The sequence below is a fragment of the Arvicola amphibius genome, chromosome 7 (genome assembly GCF_903992535.2).
Source record: "Arvicola amphibius chromosome 7, mArvAmp1.2, whole genome shotgun sequence".
In the NCBI taxonomy this organism is placed as follows: domain Eukaryota; kingdom Metazoa; phylum Chordata; class Mammalia; order Rodentia; family Cricetidae; genus Arvicola; species Arvicola amphibius.
In genome coordinates, this window is record NC_052053.1 from 70378212 (window position 1) to 70400920 (window position 22709).

The window sequence follows — 22709 nt, forward strand, 5'->3', positions numbered from 1 at the left end:
AGGGGGGCTGTCTTTTTTAAATTGCTATTATAAAGCATTTCCAGGCAAATCAGAAAGTATTGAAGATAATATAATAAATGTCGACATACTCCAAATGCAGATTAATAATTTAGACAGTGGAGAAGCTCTGGGCTTTTGAGAAGTGGCCCAGTCCACAGGACACAGCTCTGCCTAAACCACTTGGATGCCCCCAGTTCCTGCTAGGAAACCTGCCTTTTTACCCTACGATATGCCCTGCAATCTACTGAGAGAACAGGAAGTGCCTGGGGATGTTGCAAAGGCTGTGGGAACAGCAGTCATGCTTACGCACAGGACCTGCACAAGGCACAGCCATGATCCCCAGCTCTGCCCTGCAGCATTATCTCAGGTGTCCCTGGTCTCTCCTAAGAGTGCCAGGGATGAGAAGAGGACAGCTGAGAACCAATGCTCCTGTCTAATGTGTACAAGTGGCCTTCCCTTTGGCCCACAGTATAGCCATGGACACCCTTACATCCTGAGATTATACTTTACAGCTGGGACATCAAAATGCCTGGCCTTTCAATGAGCTTCAGGTTTCTATAGAAGCCAGTAAATCACAAAAAAAAAAGACAAAAGTCTTTTCCTCATCAAGAAAATCCAAGTAGATAGAGCTTGACATCCCAACCCTGCAGAATTAGGATCCTAAGTTCAAGGCCAACCTGACATATAGCAAGACCCAGGCTTAGAGGGTTAAAAAAAAAAAAGTGGTGAACATAAAACCTAAGTGGTGGGTTGGTGAGATGGTTAAGTAGTTAAAGGTACTTGGTATGCAAGTCTGGCAACCTGAGTTTCAGCCCTGGAATCCATATAAAGGATGGACTGGAAGGAAGCTGGGCATGGTGGTGCATGCCTTTGCTCCCACCACTCAAAAGTAAGAGGCAGGTGGATCTCTGAGTTTGAAGCCAGTCTGGTCTAGGTAGTGTATTGGGGAATATTATTATCAGGTGTGTTATCTTTGTAATGCTACATTTAATTAACTGTGAAGCTATGATTCTTTGCCTATCTAAAACACCTGATTGTCTAATGAAGAGCAGTATAGCCAATAACAAGCAGGAACAAGGATAGCCAGGGCTGGCAGGCAGAGTATAAATAGGAGAAATCTGGGAAGAATGAGAGAAGAGAGGAGGACACCAGGGGCCAGTCACCCAGCTACACAGCAAGCCACAGAGAATGAAGTGAAGAATGGAATACAAAAATAGGGAAAGATGGGGGGCTGGAGAGATGGCCTAGAGGTTAAGAGCATTGGCTATTCTTCTAGAGGTCCTGAGTTCAATTCCCAACAACCACATGGTGGCTCAAAACCATCTGTAATGAGGTCTGGTGCCTTCTTCTGGCCTTCAGGCATGCAAGCAGACAGAATATTGTATACATAATAAATATAAAAGTACAGAGGCAAAAGGTAGCTGGGATAATTTAAGAAACAAGCCAAGCTAAGGCCAGGCATTCATAACTAAGAATAAGCCTCTGGGTGAGATTTATCTGGGAGCTGGGTGGTGCCCCCCCCCCCAAAAAAAATGTCACAGAATGTTATGGTGCCCAATGTGGGGCCATATTTCCATGTAGGGCCTGAGAAAACTTAGGGGGAAAAAAGGGTGCAAGGCTCCTTTAAGACATTCAGCAGGCAGGGCTAAATAGAAACTAGAAATGACAAGCTAAATAAAAACTACTTATAGCAATGCAGGTACTGGTTTCCACAGCTAGGAAGGTTTATTGCAGTTCTCAGCCAGGAATCCTCCACCAGCTTTAGGGTTGGCTTTCACAGCCCAACCTGAGAGTAATCAGAGCCAGCTACTAGAGCACGCTCAGAAAGGCTAAAGATATGCCATAAGAGGTCAGGACAGAAAAAACTCTAGACAGGTTCCAGTGTGTTTTACAATGTGTGCAGGCTTAAGAAAGAAAATGGGTATAGGCAGTCATAGAAAGAAATAAGTATTAAAAATAATAAAGTCAGCCGGGCAGTGGTGGTGCACGCCTTTAATCTCAGGAGGCAGAGGCAGGTGGATCTCTGAGTTCAAGGACAGCCTGGTCTACAAGCACTAATTCCAGGACAGGCTCCAAAGCTACAGAGAAACCCTGTCTTAAAAATAGATAGATAACCAAAAAAAAAAAAAAAAGATAGATAGATAGATAGACAGACAAACAAAGTCTTTAAAGAGACAGTAAAAATAATGTAAAAGAAAAAAAGCCACGTAAGGATGGAATACAAACAGGGAGTCTAGATCCTGTATTGTGCTGATTTTGAATTTTCTGATTGCTAAAAAGCAAAGGACAGCTTCTAAGAGACCTCGATTTGAAAGAGGGACTGTTGAAATAAACCAGCCTGGATATTTGAAGAATGCCTTAACTTTAAAAAAATCAAAAAATGCATTTGTCAAATGGAAATCAAAAAAGCATTAAAAGAGTCAGTGCCTGCGGGAACCTCAGGCTGTGGCTCTTGCGGCCTAGCCACTGCTGGTAGCTGCGGAGTTGCAATGCTGACTAACATAGCCATAGCTTAAAAGGCAGCAACCTTTAGAGAGAGGACAACAGTAGAGAGTTTCACGACAGAGCTACAGAGTGAGTCCCTTCTCAAAAGCCCTGGCTGTCTAGCCCATCATTGCAGCTACTGGAGATGCTAACACAGGAAGGCCACAGACTTGCAACTTAGTGAGACTGTCTTAGGGTTGAGCTCAGTGATAGAGCCTCGCCGGGCAATTTCAAGGCTCTGGGTTCAGTCCCCATAGACACCAAGAACACAGACAGGACTTTCTGTTTTACTTCTTACTATGCTGCCCAAATGGCTGGCTTCTGAGGTTTTCTACCTGAATCCAAAAGTGCAGAGGACGTCACCAGGAGGGTAGGGGAGGCATGATACGGAAGTGGGAGCAAGGCTGGCAAGTAAAAGTGGGATGGCCTTAACTCAATAGCCAACAAACTATACAGCTGTGTAAGAGGGGTCTATATCTGCCGTGGACTGAGGCAGAAGGATCAGGAGTTCAAGGCCAGCCTTGCTTGGCTGCTTCCAAAAACAAACAGACAACAAATTATATGTGTGTGTGTGTGTGTGTGTGTGTGTGTGTGTGCGTGCATGTATATGTGTGTGTGTGTGTATATATATATATGTATATGTAGTGATGAACTCCTTAAAAAGACATTATCCTTTATAAATAGCTCATTTGTATCAGTATTCACATTAGAAAAATATATACTGCCTGAAACAGACCTTCTATGAGTAAAATCCATTCAAATATAAGCTCAAAGTTCCACCCCGCATAGTGGGACACCCCTGTCACCCTATCATTCAGGAGATGGAGGCAAGAAGATTAGGAGTTCAAGGCCAGTCTTTGTTAGGTAATCAAGTTCAAGGCCATTCTGCCCCAAAAAACAACATCCTATACTTACACACACACACACACACCTGACTTGACTCCTGGTCACTGAGAGGGCTCTGCCTCCACAGTGTGGAAGCCTCTATTGCTTCAAAAGCAACCCCTTCCCGCGGGCCAAACCTCACGATAGAACCCTTTGCGTTAGTCACTATGACAACATTCTCTTCTGAGACACTGAAGTACTTGGACGGGACAAAGTAAGCCCATTGGAAGTCCGAATAGAAACCTGCTCCCGTCCCTGAGACAACACTTCCTGGCATAGATGGGAAATCTCAGAAGCTAGCCAGGGCTTCCCCCACAGCGGCCACAGCTCTCTCTGGCTATCTGCCTCCATCCTAGAGAGGAACCAGCTTACGTTCCCAGCTTCGCTTCCAACACTGGGACCCCCATGAGTGGGCAGTGATCCATCTGGTCCAGGATGAGGCCCTGGCTCGGGCATAGTCTTGGAAACACAGGCAGCTGGCAGGACATCCATAGGCAAGGTTTTCTGGAGTGGGAAGGATGCAGCCTCTGTAGGCAGGGCATGGCTGGGGCTGGCCTGTTGCCTACTGCAGTGGGGTTGGCTCGTTACTCTGAGGTCTCCTGCCTCTGCATTTCCTGATTGTTCAAGAAGCAGGGACTCCACTCCTTCACCTGATGATGGGGTACCACAGACACCGTTGCTTCTCTGGATGTCCTCAGAATCCTGCTTTGCATGTGTTCTGGAGCATTCTCTTCAGGGAACATTGACGACTGGGCTGGGGGGGGTAGCCCTCTGGGCTCTGCTACCTGGGAATAAAGAGCTGACCTCCTGACATCCTGACACAGAAGATCAGGATCTGCAGAGACACTCCTGGCTTCCAAGTCAGCAGATGCCATCACCGACAGCTGCTGGCCCACAGGCTACTTCCCTGAGTAGCAGGAGCCATTTTCCCAGAGCGTCCCTCAGAGCAGGGAGAAGGGTTCTCAGTGGCTGCAGAGACAGAACCTGAATAGTTGAGAAAAACAGCAGTCACACACTCATCACTACGATGAGCTGGTCCAAATGACCTTCCCTCAAAGAAGCAGCAATGCAGCTCTCTTTGCTACTTGGGCTGGGCAGCAGGTTTTTATTGGCTACTATATCTACTCAGAAAGGTAGATTTTGTATTAATGATCTTTGTGTTCAAAAGAGTTTAGCAGGCTGACTTCACTGAATGAAAGAAGAGCAGGTTTCTGGAGGGGAGCTCAAGGGTAAGAGGGGCCTTTCGAAACAGACCCACAGACAACCCCCAGCCCAACCCCACCCCTGGAAAAGCTGAAAGGTTATTTCCAGATGACCTATCCATCTGGAACAGCTAAGAACCTTGTCTCGAGGTCAAGGACCCTGTCACTGGGCCCCAGGAATGTAGAACATATGCAGATACTGAAGGACCATTTCCTGAGAGGAAGTGAACTGTGAGACAGATCACTTAACTCCAAAGTACAGAAGCTAAAAAAGAAAGGACTAAGGAGGGGCAGTGCTCCAGACTGGTGCCAGAGGGGTCACTGTTGTCACCCATCACAATTGCCTTCCCCTCGGGCAGAGCTGCATAGAAGTTCTAAAATGGGCAAGGCCTCTTCTACTGCAGACCCTAGCATCAGGCCAGAAATCAGGCAGTGCTGGTAAGTCTTTGTAAAGACATGTGAGTATCGGCAATGCTGTATGTTCAAAGTACCTAGTAGAGGATCTGGTTACAGCCAGAACTAAAGCGAAAATGCCTTCTTTCCAAGTATTAAGTCTCACATGTTCAGTGCAGCCATGTCTCAGATGCTAAGCCACTGATACATGTGTCCTTGGGACCTAACTGCCCAACCTCGCAGACAAGCCGGGGTCTACTAGCCTGAGACACCACTATGAAGTAACTCTTAGTTAATAAAGGACTCCAGGAGACCCCAACAACTCATGACATGGGCATCAACATGGAACAATAAAGTGTTGGAAGCTAGAGACAAAATCCAAGAGACCAGAAGGTTCTCTCAAATCGGGCTGAAGGGATCCCCAGCCCCTAAAAGTAATGGACTTGGGTACATCTGGTGCCTGCTAATAGGACCACTGAGCAACCCACAAAACATGTGATTTACCCTTGCTGGAAAAAAAAGAAAAAAAATAGGTGTGGGGCTGGAGAGATGGCTCAGAGGTTAAGAGCACTGGCTGCTCTTCCAGAGGATAGCTTGTTCAGCCTAGATATGGTAGGGAGGGCCTTGGACCTTCCCAAAAGCAATGTGCCTTACCCTCTCTGGGAATGGATGGGGGAGTGGGGTAGGGGAGTAGGTGGAGGGGATGGGAGGAGGGGAAGGAGTGGGAACTGGGATTGGTATGTAAAATGAAAAACATTTGTTTTCTTTTAAAAAAAATTAATTAAAAAAAAAACAGGCTGAGCCGGGCGGTGGTGGGGTGGTGGCGCACGCCTTTAATCCCAGCACTCGGGAGGCAGAGGCAGGCGGATCTCTGAGTTCGAGGCCAGCCTGGTCTACAAGAGCTAGTTCCAGGACAGGCTCTAGAAACTACAGGGAAACCCTGTCTCAAAAAACCAAAAAACAAAACAAAACAAAAAAAAAAAAATAGGCTGAGCAATTGATGGGTAGCAAGCCAGTAAGCAGCACCCCTTCATAGCCTCTGCTTCAGTTCCTGCCTCCAGTTTCCTGGTCTGCTTTCCTCAGAGGTGGGATGTGAGTTCTAAGCTGAAATAAACTTTTTCTCTCAAGTGTTGGTCACAGGGATATCATCTCAATCAAAACCCTAATTTATGTAGACAGAACACCCACACATAAAAATAATTTTTTTAGTGTCCAAGGTCATCCTTCTCTACATAAAAAACTCCAGACGAACAGTGGTGACCAATGACAGCTCCCCCAGCCACCAAAATCCTCAAACCAGCACATACCAACTCTTGTGGTCTGAATGAGAATGGCTCCATGGGCTCATGTTTGACTTCTTAGTTCCTGTTGCTAGAACTGTCTGAGAAAGACTAGGGTGTGTGTGTAGTGATGAGCTGTGGGCAGGCCTGCTTTTCATCCCACCCAGCTCCCTGCACAGCTAGCTGAGCCCCAGAAATAACAACACCACCCAGCTCCCTGCACAGCTAGCTGAGCCCCAGAAATAACAACACACAAACTGTATTCATTTAAACACTGCTTGGCTCATTAGCTCCAGCCTCTCACTAGCCAGCTCTCACATCCTGATTAACCCATATTTAGTAATCTGTGTAGCACCACGAGGTGGTGGCTTACCGGGAAGATTCTAGCCTGCATCCATCTCGGAGAGGAGAGTCATGGCGACTACCCAGAGGAGAGGCATGACGATTGCCTAATTTCCCTTCTTCCCAGCATTCTGTTCTGTCTACTCCACCCACCTATGTTCTAATCTATCAGGTCAAGCAGTTTCTTTATTAATTAACTAATGAAATCATCAGATAGATAGAAGACACACCTACATCAGGTGTGGTCTTGTTGGAGGAGCTGTGTCATTGGGGATGGGCCTGAAATTTGAAAAGATCATGCCCTTCTCAGTGTCCTCTCTGCCTCTTGCTGCAGATCAAGATGTGAGCCTCTCAGCCATTCCTGTTGTCATGCCTTTGCTCCACCATCGTGGCCTCTACTTTCTGAAACCAGAAGCCTATTAAATGTCTTTTTTTTTTTACTTTTTATTTATTTATTTTTATTGTTTTGTTGTTTTTCTTTTTTTCTTTTTTTCTTTTTTTTTTGGTTTTTCGAGACAGGGTTTCTCTGAAGCTTTGGAGCCTGTCCTGGAGCTAGCTCTTGTAGACCAGGCTGGCCTCGAACTCACAGAGATCCGCCTGCCTCTGCCTCCCGAGTGTTGGGATTAAAGGCGTGTGCCACCACTGCCCAGCTATTGTTTTGCTTTTCAAGACAGGGTTTCTTTGTGTAGCCCTGGCTGTCCTGTAACTCATAGAGATCTGCAGGCCTCTGCCTCCTGAGTGCTGGGATTAAAGGAATGTGCCACCACCACCCGGCCAAATGCTTTCTTTAAAATAAGTTGCCTTGATGAGAGTGTTTTATCACAGCAATAGAAAAGTAACTAAGACATCCTATTACAGTCCAGACTGTGGTAGCTCACCATGGAAATCAGTATCATGTCAGCACCTACTCACTGCAGACAGGCAGCTCCATCAGGTTAGTAGGAAGGAAACGCAGCTAGGGGCCACACAGTCTTTCGGTTTTTTTTTCTTTTCAAGACTTACTTATTTTTAGTGTATGAGTATTTAGCTCACATACGCACCATGTGCATGCCTTTTGCCCATGGAGGTCAGAATAAGGTATCGGATCCCCTGGAACTGGAGTTATAGATGATTGTGAGATACCATGTGAGTTCTAGGAATTGAACCTGAGTCCTCTACAAGCACAGAAGTGCTCTTACCTTCTGAGCCATCTCTTCAGGCCTCTATACTGCCTTTCTAAGCATTCACGCTACATGTGTAACTGAGTTTTCAATAAAGGAGACTATGTTGATCCTTGGCAGCGGTGTGAGGGCCAGAAAGTAAGAAAGTACCACTTAAGTCTTCTGAGAAGAGGACTCTAAGACCCAGGGGCGGGTGCAGGTCTGTCAGGGTTGGTGAGGGGGCTTGTTTCACATACAGTGGGCCAGGGCTGAGTTCCAAAAGAAGTTTATCCAAAACAAGCTAATAATCCTATTAGCCCCAAACTAATGTTTTGAAAAGAGCTCAATCTAGCCAAAGGCAGCTGGGTGATGAAATAAGAATTGTGTCAGAATAGCCACAAACATAACCACTAGCCCTCTAATGTACAGGAAACCAGCCCACAGAGAGAGCATAGGTAAGTGTGCCTGCTGCCCTGGCAGAGGCCCTGGGGCCTTCCTAACACCCACCTGATGGCTGAGCAACTACCTGTAACTCTAGTCTTAATGGATACAGCACTCTCTTCTGTACTCCCTGGGTACGAGGTACAAACATGCAGCACAGGCATAGATGTAGGTAAAAACACTCATACACATAAAACAAAAATAAAATAAATCTAATAAAAAGTTTGTTTTAAAAAAGAAAGAAAGAAAGAAAGAAAGAAGCTGGTGGCAGTGGTGCACACCTTAATCCCAGCACTTGAGAGGCAGAGACAATGAGTTTGAGGTCAGCCTGGTCTGCAGAGTGAGTTCCAGGACAGCCAGGACTACACAGAAAAACCCTGTCTTGAAAAACCAAAAAAAAAAGTAAAGAAAAAAAGAAAAAAGAAGAAAAAAAAAAGAAAAGAGAAAAAGAAAAAAGAGTTAGCCCTGTGGTGGTCTCACTTTTCTTTGAACTATTATAATTTTCAGTGTTCTGGAACAAGAGGTTATAGCCCTTATATTAATAAAACAAAACTTCACTTGCCAGGACAAAGCCACACAGTGGCTAAATATGAAGATGTCTTACTAGCAACACCCTCCCTGTTCACAGACTCCTTCCTTCAGCTAACTAAGAGCAAAGCTTTGCCCCTCAAGATGGCACTCATCATTGTTTATCTCCAGGGGCTCCTGAGGACACAGGTCAGAGCTGCTGAGGTAATCCTGACACATTCTCTTCACCACGTCATGCAACTCTTCAAACCCCTTGTACACAGCAGGAAAGAAAGGCTTTGCTCCAGGACGTCTCTCGACCTCTGTGAGGGTGAAAATGAGCAGCGTGTAAACCTAGGCAATGACACAGAAAGCAGAAAATAAACCTGGAGACAGGGAGCTGAGGTCCTCACCCCAAGAGGGCAGTGGCCAGCGTTTCCTTCGCTTCCTAGCTGTGCCTATGTGTGTCACCACCACGCCCAGCTCTGAGAGGCCAGGTTGGGGGTAGGATGCCAGAAAACAGACCCTGAAGGTGAAGGCCACAAACTCTGGGACTAGGGTTACCCCACAGGAAGCATACAGTTGGCAAAAAGGCACCTCTAGCTCCTAAAGGGCACATTCCCACCTCTTAAGGCCACCACGGTTTTCCGCACCTATCTCCCTACACAAAGTTAAAATAGTCAAGGGAGTGACAGGGGCTGAGACACCCACACATGCAGGCTCTGGGCGCCAGAGCTCTCTCTAGCTCTGTCCTAGAGAAGGAAAATGAATTATTCCAAATGGCCTGGTGAGTTCTAAAGTAAATAGGGAGGCCAGCTCACGTTATACTCAACTAACCCTCTGACCTGACATACGACAGACAGCCACTTACCTTCACTACAAGAAGTTCATACAGGGTCACCACCTGAGCCAGCTGAGGCAGGACCAACTCCACCAGCTCCTCTCGGCCACACTGCTGGAGAGCCTGCCAAAACAAAGAGTTGGCCACCTTCAACTGGAGTTGGTGTGAGTCGGGCAGAAAGACCCCCAGGATCCAGCTGTACGCAGCTTCATGCTGCTGTCTGACAGCAGAACACCGTGGTCAGTTCTAGCTTCAGATACGGTGCCCCAGCGTAGCAGCTAACCACAAGTGCACTGACTCGGGTGCAGAGGAGAGTCACACAGCTGCAGACAGCACCCAGGGACTGGCAGGCAGGCAGGAGGTTGGAAAAGCAGCCCAGGTTAGGCTGGGAGAAGACCAAAGAGTTGGATTGCTTCCAATGGTGGCATCTGGAAAGAGGTTATGCTCTGTTAGAGGTGGGGTATTGCTACGTTGCCTAAATTATTCTCAAGGTCCAGCCTCAAATGGGCCTCTTGCCTCAGGCCTCTGGGGATTACAGGATGCATCACAGTACCTGGTGCTGGAGGGAAGCTTGGGCAGGTGGTGGTATAAGGAAAGAAGGGTGCAGTGCAGGGGGCACAGCAGCAGGGGCACCGCAGCAGAGGGCAGAGCAGCAGGGGCACGGCAGCAGGGGGGCAGCAGGGGGCACGGCAGCAAGGGGCAACACTAGCATAAAAGCAAGGAGAAGGTGATGACTGGCTAACAAGGAAGGTGTGGCAGAAGTGGCAGGGAGAGAGCTTATCAGGTCCAAGAGGTGGGTGGGGTGGGGTAGGCTGGTTATAGGGCAGGGAAAAGAGGCAGAACCAGGGGTAGTGGTTTAGCCTATAATCTCAACACTTGGAAGGTTTCAGGTAGAAAGATTGTCAGGGCCAGCCTGGGCTCCATAATGGGGGTTTGAAGCCGGCCTGGGCTACAGAGTGAATAATGTCTCAAAACACTGAACAAAAACAAGAAAGAGGAAGGGAAGGAAGAGAAAAGGAAGAGAAATAAGAAGGCTTCTAGCCTGAGCACTAGTGGCCCTCTGTATCCCAGGGCTAGACAGGAACCTGCTCGAACACCCTCCACCACATGGAAGATAGGGTACTACACAGGCCACCCAGGTACAGAGTTTTCTCTTTGGGGGGATTGGTCTTGGCGAGGATTGGTTTCAGGGCTTGTTTGGTTGGAGAAAGTATTTCACTCTGCAGCCCTGGCTAAAGTCCCAGAGATCTGCCTGTTTTGCCTCAAGTCCTGAGATTAAAGGTGTGCGCCACATGCCCAGCCGCTGGCGAGTTCTCTGATGAGGGACACGAGGTCCCAGAGAGAGGTCTAATCAGGAGGTGCAAACACCAAGTAGTGAGGTGCAGGGAGACCATGAGGCCCAGGCTTAGAGAGAGTAACCAGGAACTGCCAAAACCTAAGAGGACCAGAAAAGCTAAAGAAAAAGCTTATTGGCAGGACAAAAATGTTTAACTACAGGGCCTGCAGGATAGCTCAGCAGCACAAGCCTGGTGCATGAATTCCATCCCCAGAACCCAGATGAAAGATGAAGGAGAGAGTCTCCACAGTTGCATGTAGTAAATGCAGGCATGGAGCACACACGCGCACATGCACTAAATAAATCAGTTTAACTTCAACTTTCAAAAGCTCTAAAGAAGAGCAACCTGTGGTTTCAGCTCTGTGGATGCACAGGAAAGCTGGTTTATAAGGTGTCACCTTGCCATGACTTTCTGGGCAAGTTTTTGAAAGCAGTCATCTCTAGTGTTAACTCAGGGAGAACATCCACCTGACAGTTTGTCAACCAACAGGTTTGGCTGCCACTCCCCCTAGTTCCTGAGTGGCAGCTATGTCTAGTTTGTTTGCACTGTCCCTCCATAACCAGAACTGGGCCCCATACGTCATGGGCACAGATCATATATAAATAAATGTGAACTTCTGGGCTGGGGGGCTCTCATCTAAGAGTCACAGTGCCCCTGCTCACAGCAGCCACTCAACTGGAGGACGAGAGGGTGTTGTCGGGAAGACAGTCCCACTGCCGCCATTTGTGCAAAGCCTGGGCCAGCCTCACTGCCCCTGACACCAAAGAATCTGGACTCAAGTTCTGGCCCCGCCTCCTGCCTGAAGCCACCTGAGCAACTTGCTTTCCTGGGCCTCTGCTGCGCATCTGTTAAGGTGGGAGACCACCGCAAAATAAATGAACGGAGGCTGACGCGGTGCTCGGCAGAAACCTGGGAGGGAGTGGAGTCGATGCTCTGTAAATGGTGCTGATTCTCACCACCACTAACTCCACAGGTTCTACCTCAAGTCTCAACAGTCGATCATTCAAGGTTGCCATGACACAAATGGAATGGAGCAAAGCTGCAAGCTGTAACACCGCATTATGTCTAAGACATGTTCTAGGAAAACCGTTTTCTAGAAACCCAAGTCTTAACCACTGAGCCAGCTCTCTAGCCCCATGGCCTGGAACTCTCAACCCTCTTGCTTCAGCCTCCCTGATGGGAGATGTCTCTGTATGAACTTTGAATATGTTTTATTACCATTGGTTAATAAAGAATCTGATTTGGCCAATAGCCAGGAGAATAGAGCCAGGCAGGAAATGCAAACTGAGATAAAGGGAGAAAAAGGGCAGAGTCAGGGAGATGCCAGCAGCCGCTGGAGAAGCAAAATGTGAGGTAACACTACGGCCATGTGGCAATACACAGATTAATAGAAATGGGTTAATATGTAAATGCTAGTTAGTAATAAGCCTGAGTCACCAGTAAAAACAGTTTGTAGTTGATATTAAGCCTCAGAGTGGTTATTTGGGAACTGACAGGAGGGAGAGAAATGTCTAGTAATACCTCCCAAGAATTTCCAGTGTGTACCACTACACAAGGCTAGGGTGTTGGTGTTTTACTTTTAACTTCAGAAATATGACCTTGAGCCAGGGATGGTGGCCCAGGCCTGTATCACCAGCACTCAGGAGACTGAAGCAAGAAGACTATGAGGTCAAGGCTAGCAGAAGCCTACACACTGTGACCCTGTCTCAAACAAACAAGAAACTCTGTATCATAGCAAATTACCTCCCCGAGCTGCGCTCCCCTGGAGAGGCTCAGCCCTGCCGATGCGGCAGGGTGGCTGTTTGGCTGCACAGCCCTGCTCTGCTGGAGTCTGGCTGTGCTGAACTCTGCCTGACTTGCCCAACTTCCATTCCTAGGTTCTAGGCATTTCTCTGGTCTCAGAAGAGCCGAGGGACTTCTAATTTCTGGCTCAGGTACCAGTGTCTCTTCAGCTTCTTCAGGTTGACCATTCTAGATAGTGTTGCACACTCAAAAATAAAACAAAATGAGATTTTGAAAAATCATGCATTATATGCCATCATGAAAACCTTAAAGTAGTAAAATGTCCAGTCAATGGCAAAAAAAAGTTCTACACTATTTTTCTTTAGTTAACACTCTTTAACCTTAATGATACATTTTTAACTTTCTCAACACCCAGGAGACAGAGGTCATAATCTCTGTGAGTTCAAGGTCAGTCTGGTTATGTAGTGAGTTCTAGGACAGTCAGAGCTACATAGTGAGATCCTGTCTCAAAAGACCAAAATAAAACAACTACAACAAAAAAGAATGGAATCCATGGAGTGAGAGAGATGACTTGGGTTTTTCTTCCAAGTTTGTCCTTCCGGAAACCAGGGCTCTAATCCCAGCACCCACATGGTTGCTCACAACCATCTGTAACTCCAGTTCCAGGGATCCAACAGCCTCTTCTGGCCTCGAAGGACAAAATGCACACACATGGTGCACAGACATACATGCAAAAAAAAAAAAAAAAAAAAAAAAAACAAAAAAAAAACACCCATAACACGTAAAACAAAATTAATTAAAAGAAGAAGGAAGCCACCAGGTGGAAACATTGTAGCGAAGTAAACTGGGAACTGGGCTCGGAGGCCACGCCAAGGAAGATGAATCAGTTTAGCCTTCCAGAATTCCCAACACTAGTACAGATCCCACTAGCCAAGACACATGTCATTAAACTGGGTTGCCCCTTTACAAGACCTAACTCAAAGAAGAGCACGTTTCCTCTTCTCCTTCTCTTCTGTCTTTTTATTTCCAGATTCGGGTTGGTTATTCGAGTTTGTTCACATGGAGACCCCTGGTTCAGAGTCTCCAGGCAGACGATCTACAGCTGTCTTCAGAGGTTGGCCTCTGCTCTCCCTGTCTGAGAAAGGGCAGGATTCCTTTTGTCTTCATAAATCTCTGTCCTACTTTTAAGCAAAGAGATGGAGACAGAGAGCACCTGGCACTCACTGCTTCTGTCTTCAGCTCAATAATCCTTCTGCTCTCCGATACCACCCTGGCCCCAGGACAGCTCGAGAAACAGAATGGCCTTTCTGTTTTGTTTTGTTTTTCAAGACAGGGTTTCTCTGTTGCTTTGGAGCCTGTCCTGGAACTAGTTCTATGTAGGCCAGGTTGTCCTTGAATTTACAGAGATCCACCTCCCTCTGCCTCCCAAGCACTGGGATTAAAGGTATTTGCCACCACTCAGCTCAGAAAGGCTTTTCAAAAGCTGAAGTTTTCCAGGGCTGGAGAGATGGCTCAGTGGTTAAGAGCACACACAGCCACCACCAGACCAGTGTTTGTTCCCAGGATCCGTATCAGGTGACACATACATGCATACACACACATACACACACACAAAATTAGAAAAATAATAAGGTTGGAGTTTTCCATCTATGAAAGGCACAGAACCCTGGTCTACAGTGTAGGCTTTGAAGTCAGAAGACTTGGCCTGACTCCACTTTGAACTGAGATCTAGAAGTTCTGAACCTGGGCTTGATCAATCACCCTTCTGGGCCTCCTTGAGGAATCTCAAGTAGGACTGATCATTAAGAAAATGCACAGGGGCTGGGCAGTGGTGGCACACACCTTTGATTCCAGTATTCGGGATGCAGAGGCAGGCAGATCTCTGTGAGTTCGAAGTTAACCTGATCTACAGAGAGAGTTCCAGGACAGCCAGAGAAAACCCTGTCTTGAAAAACAAAACAAGGGGGCTGGAGAGATGGCCTAGAGGTTAAGAGCATTGGCTACTCTTCTAGAGGTACTGAGTTCAAGTCCCAGCAATCACAAATGGCTCACAACCATTTGTAATGAGATCTGGTACCCTCTTCTGGCGTGCAAGCATACATGTAGGCAGAACACTGTACACATAATAAATAAATCAATCTTAAAAAAATAAAGCAAAAAGAAAATGTACAGAGGCCAGGCATAGCAGCGAAGCTTTTAATCCCAGCACTCGTGAGCCACAGGCAGGCGGATCTCAAAAAAACAAAAAAAGAAATATACAGAGCCAGGGAATGGCCCAGTGTGCTCTGTCCTTGAAAGCAGTCCTCATCACTAAGAGTAACTGGAAGGGAAAAGGAGGGGAGGGAGGGAGGGAGGGAGGGAGGGAGGGAGGGAGGGAGGGAGGGAGGGAGGGAGAGAAGAGGAGGAGAAGAATAAGACTGGACTGCCCAATGTCTGCATAAAATAAATGGTAGTTGTGTTGTTGGCACCAATGCTAAAGGCAAGATAACATTATTTATTTATTTGAACTCACAGAGATCCACCTGCCTCTGCTTCCCGAGTGCTGGGATTAAAGGCATGCACCACCACTGCCTGGCGCAAAATAACATTTTTAAGCCTGTCACAAGGCTGTCCCAGGGCTCCACCAGCCCCCAAGGTACTAATGTTAATCAAGCTGCCTACCAGCTTCAGCCGCCTTAGAAGCCCCTGATCCTGCTGTGGGAAAGAGGCCACAGCAGCCGGCACTTCTTCCCACTGCGGACTATGCCCCAAGCCTGACCTTTCTCACATTCCTATGGCATCTGAGTACAGCCAAGAGTGCATGAGGAATAGTCACACAGGCCAGATCTAGACAATCATGGCCATGTTCACCAAACGTTCTCACCAAGTAGGCCTGTGGGCAAAAGACACATACCTCCCACTTGTTCCGATCCGTGCAACAACGTTGTGTCTGGGACCCTCAGGACTTGGGTCCCGAGTCCCACCTGACACTGTTAAGATTTAATTAAAGGAGGATGGGGAAGGTGCAGAGATAAGGGCTCCATCGCCAGACAGAAATGTCATCTGCAGGATCCGCCCCGCTGACTGCCCCTTCTGCGCAGAGAACAGCTGGTGTGGGGGGAGTCAGGCCTCTGGTCTTTGAGCCCATGCTCCCAGGGTCAGGCTCCCATTAGCTTTCTTCAAGAGCAACATCTCAGGCTCCAGCTGGCCATGGCCTGGATTGAGTTTAAAACATCTCGCCAGTCCCCGCCTTCCTATGTATGACTTCTCACAAGTCTGGCATTTAAAGGCCTTGGGCCTCAGGGTGCAGCCCACAGTGTCAAAGAGCCCCGGCTTCTGCCTCTGTTCTTCCTCCTCATCCATGCTCAGCTCTGAGTGGTCATCGGAGTCTGATAGGTGCCCCTCTGCTAAGTCCTCCGTTTTGATGAATTTATAATCTCTGGCTTTATACTTGGGAGGCCGGGATATCCGTCCAGACCGTGTTCTCACCTTTAAAGATTTCTTCAGGGGGCTGGAGAGATGGCTCAGCTGGTAAGAGCAATGCCTGCTCTTCCAAAGGTCCTGAGTTCAATTCCCAGCAACCACATGGTGGGCACAACCATCTGTAGTGAGGCCTGCAGGAAGAATACTGTATACATAATAAACAAATAAATAAATATTATAAAGATTTCTTCAGTTTCTCAGTATGTGCGGTATGCAAGCTGGAAATGAACACACACGCTGGACTGGAAGAGACAGGCGCTACTGCAGTACCAGAGGCTGCCAGAGGGCTCAGAGTGACACCATGCCCATCTGCAGCCTGAGGGGCCTTGACTCTCCTCAAAGGGACTGGCTAAAGGGCTGGCAGTAGCTTCTGTACTAGCGGGAGGAGCAGGAGGCTGAGGGGAACCTCGGAGAAAGCGCTGCTGTGACCCAGTCCTCCCCAGGGCCTGCACCCTGTGCAGCTGAGAGCTGGAGACACAGAGCCCCGGGCTGGAGCTTCTTCCAGGTGGCTGACTTGGTCTTGTTTTGGGTTGGGTGGTAGCCAGAGGGGGCACTGGCCTTTCCTTAATTTTTGTGTCACCAGATGTCACCTTGACACAAATGGCTTCAAGTTGCTTAAACACAGAAAGAATGCAGAAGACAGAAACAATGCCCTCAGCCCGCCCTCCCCCAGCTGTGAGCTACCTAAGTGCATGCAGAGGACTGAACTTGGATCACTTGAAATAATAGTATAGAATCTTAACCAGTGAGCCTGAGCCTTCTCTACAACCCCCTGCCCTTTTAGTGTGTGTGTGTGTGTGTGTGTGTGTGTGTGTGTGTGTGTGTGTGTGTCTTCAGAGAGAGACAGTCACCAACCAGGCCATGGGTTCATACCCTCAGCACAAATTAAAACCCTGGACTCGTGGTCCTGTGCACTGGAGGCTACTGGGTGGTGTCCCTGCCTTGACTCACCAGATGCCAGTAGCATTCCCTAGGTGTGACAAGTTTGTGTTTCTCCAGAGGCTGGGGATGTAGCTGCAATGATCTGAGACCAGCCAGTCCTCTCTAGACCCAATCCTCTACCAGTGAGAGGTGGGTAACAGTGTCACTCAGGACTGGACTGTCACCGAAGGGAAGCTGGAATGTCTCCGTGTCTGCATGCCTGGTGCACTATTACAAACAGCAGACCCTCCTTGTAATTATGGCATATGAAGAACTATATGTCCTGTGCATGTCCCGTGCACCCCAGTTCCTGGAGCACTGTGACGAAATGACAGCTAGTTTGACTGTGCACATCTTCAAGAACCATTGCTCGTTTTACTGCACTATAAGACACCCAGAATATTTCTCCAAGCTCTTGGGATACAGTAGATATCATAAGAATGAACACACCACACACCCCCCCACACACACACAACCCCTTGTTTTAGGGAAACTGGTCTAATTTATTGATCTGATATCCTGACTGGTTTCCCATGTGTACCATGTGGGAATAGCACTTGATACTTTGTTTCGTGTCTATTTCATTCAGCAGAGGTCCATAAGTCCTTCTGCCACCATTTATAAACATCAGCTAAGTCCTGATCTCACCCCAAGATCTCCCTTGCCCTTTGTCAATTCTTGCAGTTCTGTAAGATCGCCTCTCCTGGGACAAAACCCCCAGATCTGTCTTTTCAAAAGTTTCACTGCTGATTCTGAAAGCAGACAAGTCTCCAGAGACAGGTCAGACAGATAATAATGTCACGGTGATATAACAGAGGTGTCAGAGAATGTCCCAGAAGAGATCATCTCTAAGGTACTTGAAGGCTGAAATGAATTTTGTCAGGCATGCAGGATACTTTGTCTAAGGGAAGAGAAGCAGATTCACAGAAGCGTGGAAACATGCACAGGTGTTGGTGGGACTTAAGTGTGTCTGTAGAGTAGGAGCAGGGAAGCTGGGGACTGGAGTCCACTGACTTGTACTCCTGGGCCACTGTTCCCACGGTGAGCCAGAGCCTTCCATCCTGGCTGCTATCAGTTAGCCAACTGTACCCTGGAATGATGCCTCTCCTCTGCTGCTGCATTTTCGGACAGAATCCATCCTTGCAAATCTAGCTTAGATATTGCTTTTCAACAGCACTTTGTGTCCTGAGATAGAAACTATTTCCTTTTTTTCTGAATGTATTCAGTTCTTTGTGTCTGTAGGTTTCAGCCTTGGCTAGATATCGTCTGTGTCATGCCTCACTTCCTCTAGTTCATAGACTCCTTGCAAGCTTTGTTTATTGAAACACAAATAAAATACCACTATAGTTCCCCTTTGTCTAAAATAAAAAAAAGAAGGCTATAACTAACATAAGAGAAACTATATACAATAAGTACAAAAACTACATACAATATATACAGGCAATAAGTACATCAACAATGTCTAGTCCATTTACATTTGACAAATTCGGATTAAATACTCCATTATCTGTTCCATCTTGGTGAGTTCAAAGACTTTACCTAATTTACTTTCTATCACAACTTGCATTACCAAAACTATCTTTCAGTACCTCTCAACCTTATACACTTTATACTTCTTTACTGAGTATCTTTTCCAAGTCTCATAAACAAGAAAACTATAACTATCTAGACTTCAACTCCCTCAGAGACACGAGAAGGAAATAATATTAAGTGACTTCCAAAAAAATGTGAGAAATGACAGAAACAGCTGGCTGCTTGGACAGTCACCCAAAGTTGTGGCCATGTTTAGCGGTGTGGTGAAGACACAGGCTCTAGAGTAGAGCCTGAGAGACACTGGGCAAGCCAACCTCTCCTGAGCTGGTTCCTCAGGGGCTGGAGATACGGCCCCACTGGTCAGCCTTACAGACCAGGCAGTGGTGACACACACCTTTAATTCCAGTAGTCACACTAGTTTGCCCTAGAGACGGGGCAGTGCTGCGTGCCTTTAATCACAGTGGTGGACGCCTTAAATCTCAGTCCAAGAGAATATAAGACGGGAGGAGACAGCTCTCAGACACAATCTCATTCTGAGATTCCTGGAGGCAGGGTCACCATTCCAGACTGAAGTATAGAGGTAAGAGCCAGTGGTTGGCTGTCTTGCTTTTCTGATCTTCAGGGTGAACCCCAATTTTCATCTCTGGGTTTTTATTATTCGTTCTACAGGCTGGCCTAGAACTCACAAAGATCAACCTGCCTCTGCCTCTTGAGTGCTGGAATTAAAGGTATATGCCACCACAGCCTGACTTAAAGCATTTTTTTGAGGTTTATTTTTTTATTTATGTGCATGTGTCTGTGTAAGTAAATGTCATGTGTGTGCAGGTACCCATGGAGGCCAGAAGAAAGTGTCTAATGCCCTGCAACTATTGGTTGCCAGAATTCTGACATGGGTGCTGGGAAACGAACAGCTTAACCACTTAGCCATCTCTCCAAACTCCCAAATAACCTTTATACCACAGTGGTTCGTTCTGAACACCTTCCCATGTGTGTTTTGAAGGCAGAAATCTGCTTATTCTTCCTGCTGTCAGACACCTCACCCACAACAGAATCCAGTTATCAGAGAGTCACAGTGACAAGGAAAAAAAAACAACCGTTTTCTTTCTACTCTAATCAAAGAGCCAAGCCTGGGGCTGGAGAGGCCGCTCAGAGGTTCAAAGCACTGTGCTCTTCCAGAGGTCCTGAGTTCAATTCCCAGCACCCACATGGTGGCTCACAGCCATCTTTGATGAGATCTGGTGCCCTCTTCTGGCCTGCAGGTGTATATGCAGGCAGAACACAGTTTACATATTAACTAAAGAAATAAATCAATAAAACTAAAAAAGAAAAAGAGCCAATCCCTTCACCATCTCTTCCATGTTCACTACAGAAAAGTCATGTCAAAAACCACAGTCAGAAGGGCTGGGACACAGCTTCTTAGAGGTCACCGGACACTAGCAGGGCCCAGCTTCATCCCTTAGCTCTAAAAATGAAAACCGAACGAAGGTTATCACTCCTTGAGCTGATCTTGTTGCTTGATTACCACAGTTTCACATCCACAAGGCACAAGCTAGAGGGGCCCTACCCTTCTGTGCAGAAGGCCAAGTTCACAGTAGAGGAATCATTGCCCCTCCCCCATGGTGCACGGCAATGGTCAGGTGAGGGTGAATAGGAAAGCAAGTCTCTGTGCCCAGCTCCACTCCCTACTGTGTCCCTGGATCTAACCAGGAACTTATTACCCAAGACACGGCATGTGCAGACACCTTATTCCGGATGCCAATAATCCATCATTTTGTCTGTAAGAACAACAGTCCTACTCACTGGTATGGAATCCATAGCTCTTACTACATCTCAAGCACTTACCAAGACTTCAGCTGCTGCTATCTAATTCGGAGTTCTTCTACATTTGAGAAGGGCAGCCAGGTGTAGAGGTCCATACTGTAGTCTCAGCTCTCAGGAGGATCTTGTGTTTAAGGTGAGCCTGAGCTACGGAAAACAAAATCCAGCCCCTGTACCCACATAGGAGCTAGGAGGGTTTTTTTGTTTTGTTTTGTTTTGTTTTGTTTTGTTTGTTTGTTTGTTTGTTAAATTAAACAGCGCTGACCGGCCCAGAAACTCGATCATTCTGTGAGGAATCTGTTCTCTGCCTCCAAATTCAGAACCAAGAGGAAGAAGTGGGTAGCTGAAAATCTTTGACAGGAGGGAGGAAGGTTTCTAGATCTATGGTCAATCTCTGAAAACCCCGCAGCGTTCCTTGGCTGACTCTGCCCGGACGGCTCAGCTTGCGGGAAATACCTGCGGAATGCAGGAATGTTGTCTTGACTTGCATTTTCAGAATGAACTCCGAAAACACTGAGGTCCACCGGCGTCGCCAGAGGAGCTAGAACCTTGGAAAATGTCCGGGATGACAGGAGCAGCGTTTAAGAACCGCAGATTATTTGAATGCTTAACCTATGCTGTCCTAAAGAGCATGCAAGGGATTTCGGCGGCCGGCGACAAGGAGCAGGAGGAACTTCTGTGACGCACAGTCCGGTTACGACTCCCCAGGAAGAGGTTAGACAACTTTCAGAGTTGAAATAGGTAGTCGCTTCCATTTTCAAATTTCTTGTAAAAAAGAAGCACCTTGGCCCGTACGGGGATCGAACCCGCGACCTTGGCGTTATTAGCACCACGCTCTAACCAACTGAGCTAACCGGCCAGACGGGAAAAGAGCTCTCTCAGATCGCCTACAAGGTTTTTGCCTGTGCCCCGCTCTCTGGCTCCTCCTCTTCCTCTCCTGAGTTCCAAGCACCAGGCTTTCCCAAGTGCTACCGCTTCACCCGAGCTCATTTTCTGTGTAATACCCCTTGACCAGAAGGAAAAACCGTCACCCAGGGCTCCTGGGATGGCGACCTCCTACAGAGAACCCAGACTTGCCCAAGGAAAATGCCAGCTGCCTGTTCAAGGCCTGACTCGGCAGTAAGGAAACTTTCAAATATCCCAGGTCAGAGTTCCGACAATCTTTGCAGCCAGAAACCTTTAGGTCTACTTGCGCCTTTAGTATAGCTAAATCAAACTTAGAGGACGGAAATCCAGACAAATGCAAAGAACCACCGAATTCCCCAGCATTCAGTCACCAGCAGCAGCTAGAACCTTGGCGGATCTGAATCCCGACTCCCTTATTCTTTCTCTCTCTCTCTTCCCCTCCCTCCCTTCCTCCTTTCCTCCCTCCCTTTCTCTTATTTCCTTCCTTCCTTTCTTCCTTCCTTTCTTTTGTTCTTTCTTCCTCCCTTTCTTGTCTGATTATTTATTTGTTGCTCTTAAAGACTTAATTTTGACTGGATTCAGAAGCAGAAGCTCTTTCTTAGTGAGCTTACGTATCTTAGAAATTTGCTCCTGGCGTTTTCCTTCATTCTCTTGTCCAAAAGTTTAGCGTTTTCCCCCAGTGTCTGTATGAAGCTTGTACTCATTGTCCACAGAGTTTCTGACAGACGATGGCTAGAAAGATATTCAACTTCATCCCAAAAGGGTCTAACTTACTTTCAACTTGCAGCAATTCTCCTCCCCTTAGCTTTCCAAATACTGAGATTACAGGCATGCGCCCCTCCGCCTGGCTCGAAAATGCCATTATAAATCGTTCCTAAGTAATACATGGAGTGGATAGGACATAAGCTTTCCTCAAATACAAAATAAAACAAACAAAAGACTGAGCCATCACCCCAGCATTTTAGTGTAAATTCGGGCAACAACGCGGACTTAGACTAAAATAGTAACTATTTTGTGCCTGGTAACCCCGTGTCCAGAATAAGTCACTTTACAGATTCTTCTAAAACCAAACTCAGAGAGGTCATTCACTCGTGAGGAAGAGGCAGGAGGTTCGACGTAGTTTCGGACAGAACCTGTCTCTGCAAGCCTGTAAATAACTTAGCTGGGCGAGGCAGCGCTAGCCGGTATAAAACCCCGGCATTTGGGAGGTGTGTGTGTGGGGGGGGGGATCAGGTGTTCACGGTGGTGCAGGTGAGTTTGATGCCACGTGACTTTTGCGCTTCCCTACACCCCAGACTTTAGCAAGACTCCTAATGTCACTGAGGGCAGGCTTCCCTACGTCTCTGCAATCTGCTTCACAGTCCCTTCATCTCCAAGTTTATACCATAAATCTTCTTCCCCCACCACGTCGTGCTCTCCAGAAAGCCTCAGCCAAGCGAACCTTAGCAGACACTGGGAGTTCGAGCTCGCTTTCC

At 47.2% G+C, this 22709-nt stretch overlaps 1 protein-coding gene and 1 non-coding gene across 2 annotated transcripts; both read right to left on the reverse strand.

The window, feature by feature from the left end:
• Nucleotides 1-3431: 3431 nt before the first annotated feature.
• On the reverse strand, nt 3432-22096 carry Znf839 (zinc finger protein 839). Its single transcript, XM_042055400.1, is given in 15 exon segments — nt 3432-3466; nt 3469-3555; nt 3558-4076; nt 4079-4253; nt 4384-4490; nt 8814-8994; nt 9545-9637; nt 12595-12839; nt 13742-13748; nt 15659-15720; nt 15723-16080; nt 16250-16439; nt 16441-16670; nt 17626-17729; nt 22009-22096. Coding segments are annotated over 15 exon segments (2481 nt in total).
• Nucleotides 21114-21187, reverse strand: Trnai-aau. The gene has a single exon. It is a non-coding gene; the product is annotated as a tRNA-Ile (tRNA).
• Nucleotides 22097-22709: the final 613 nt, after the last annotated feature.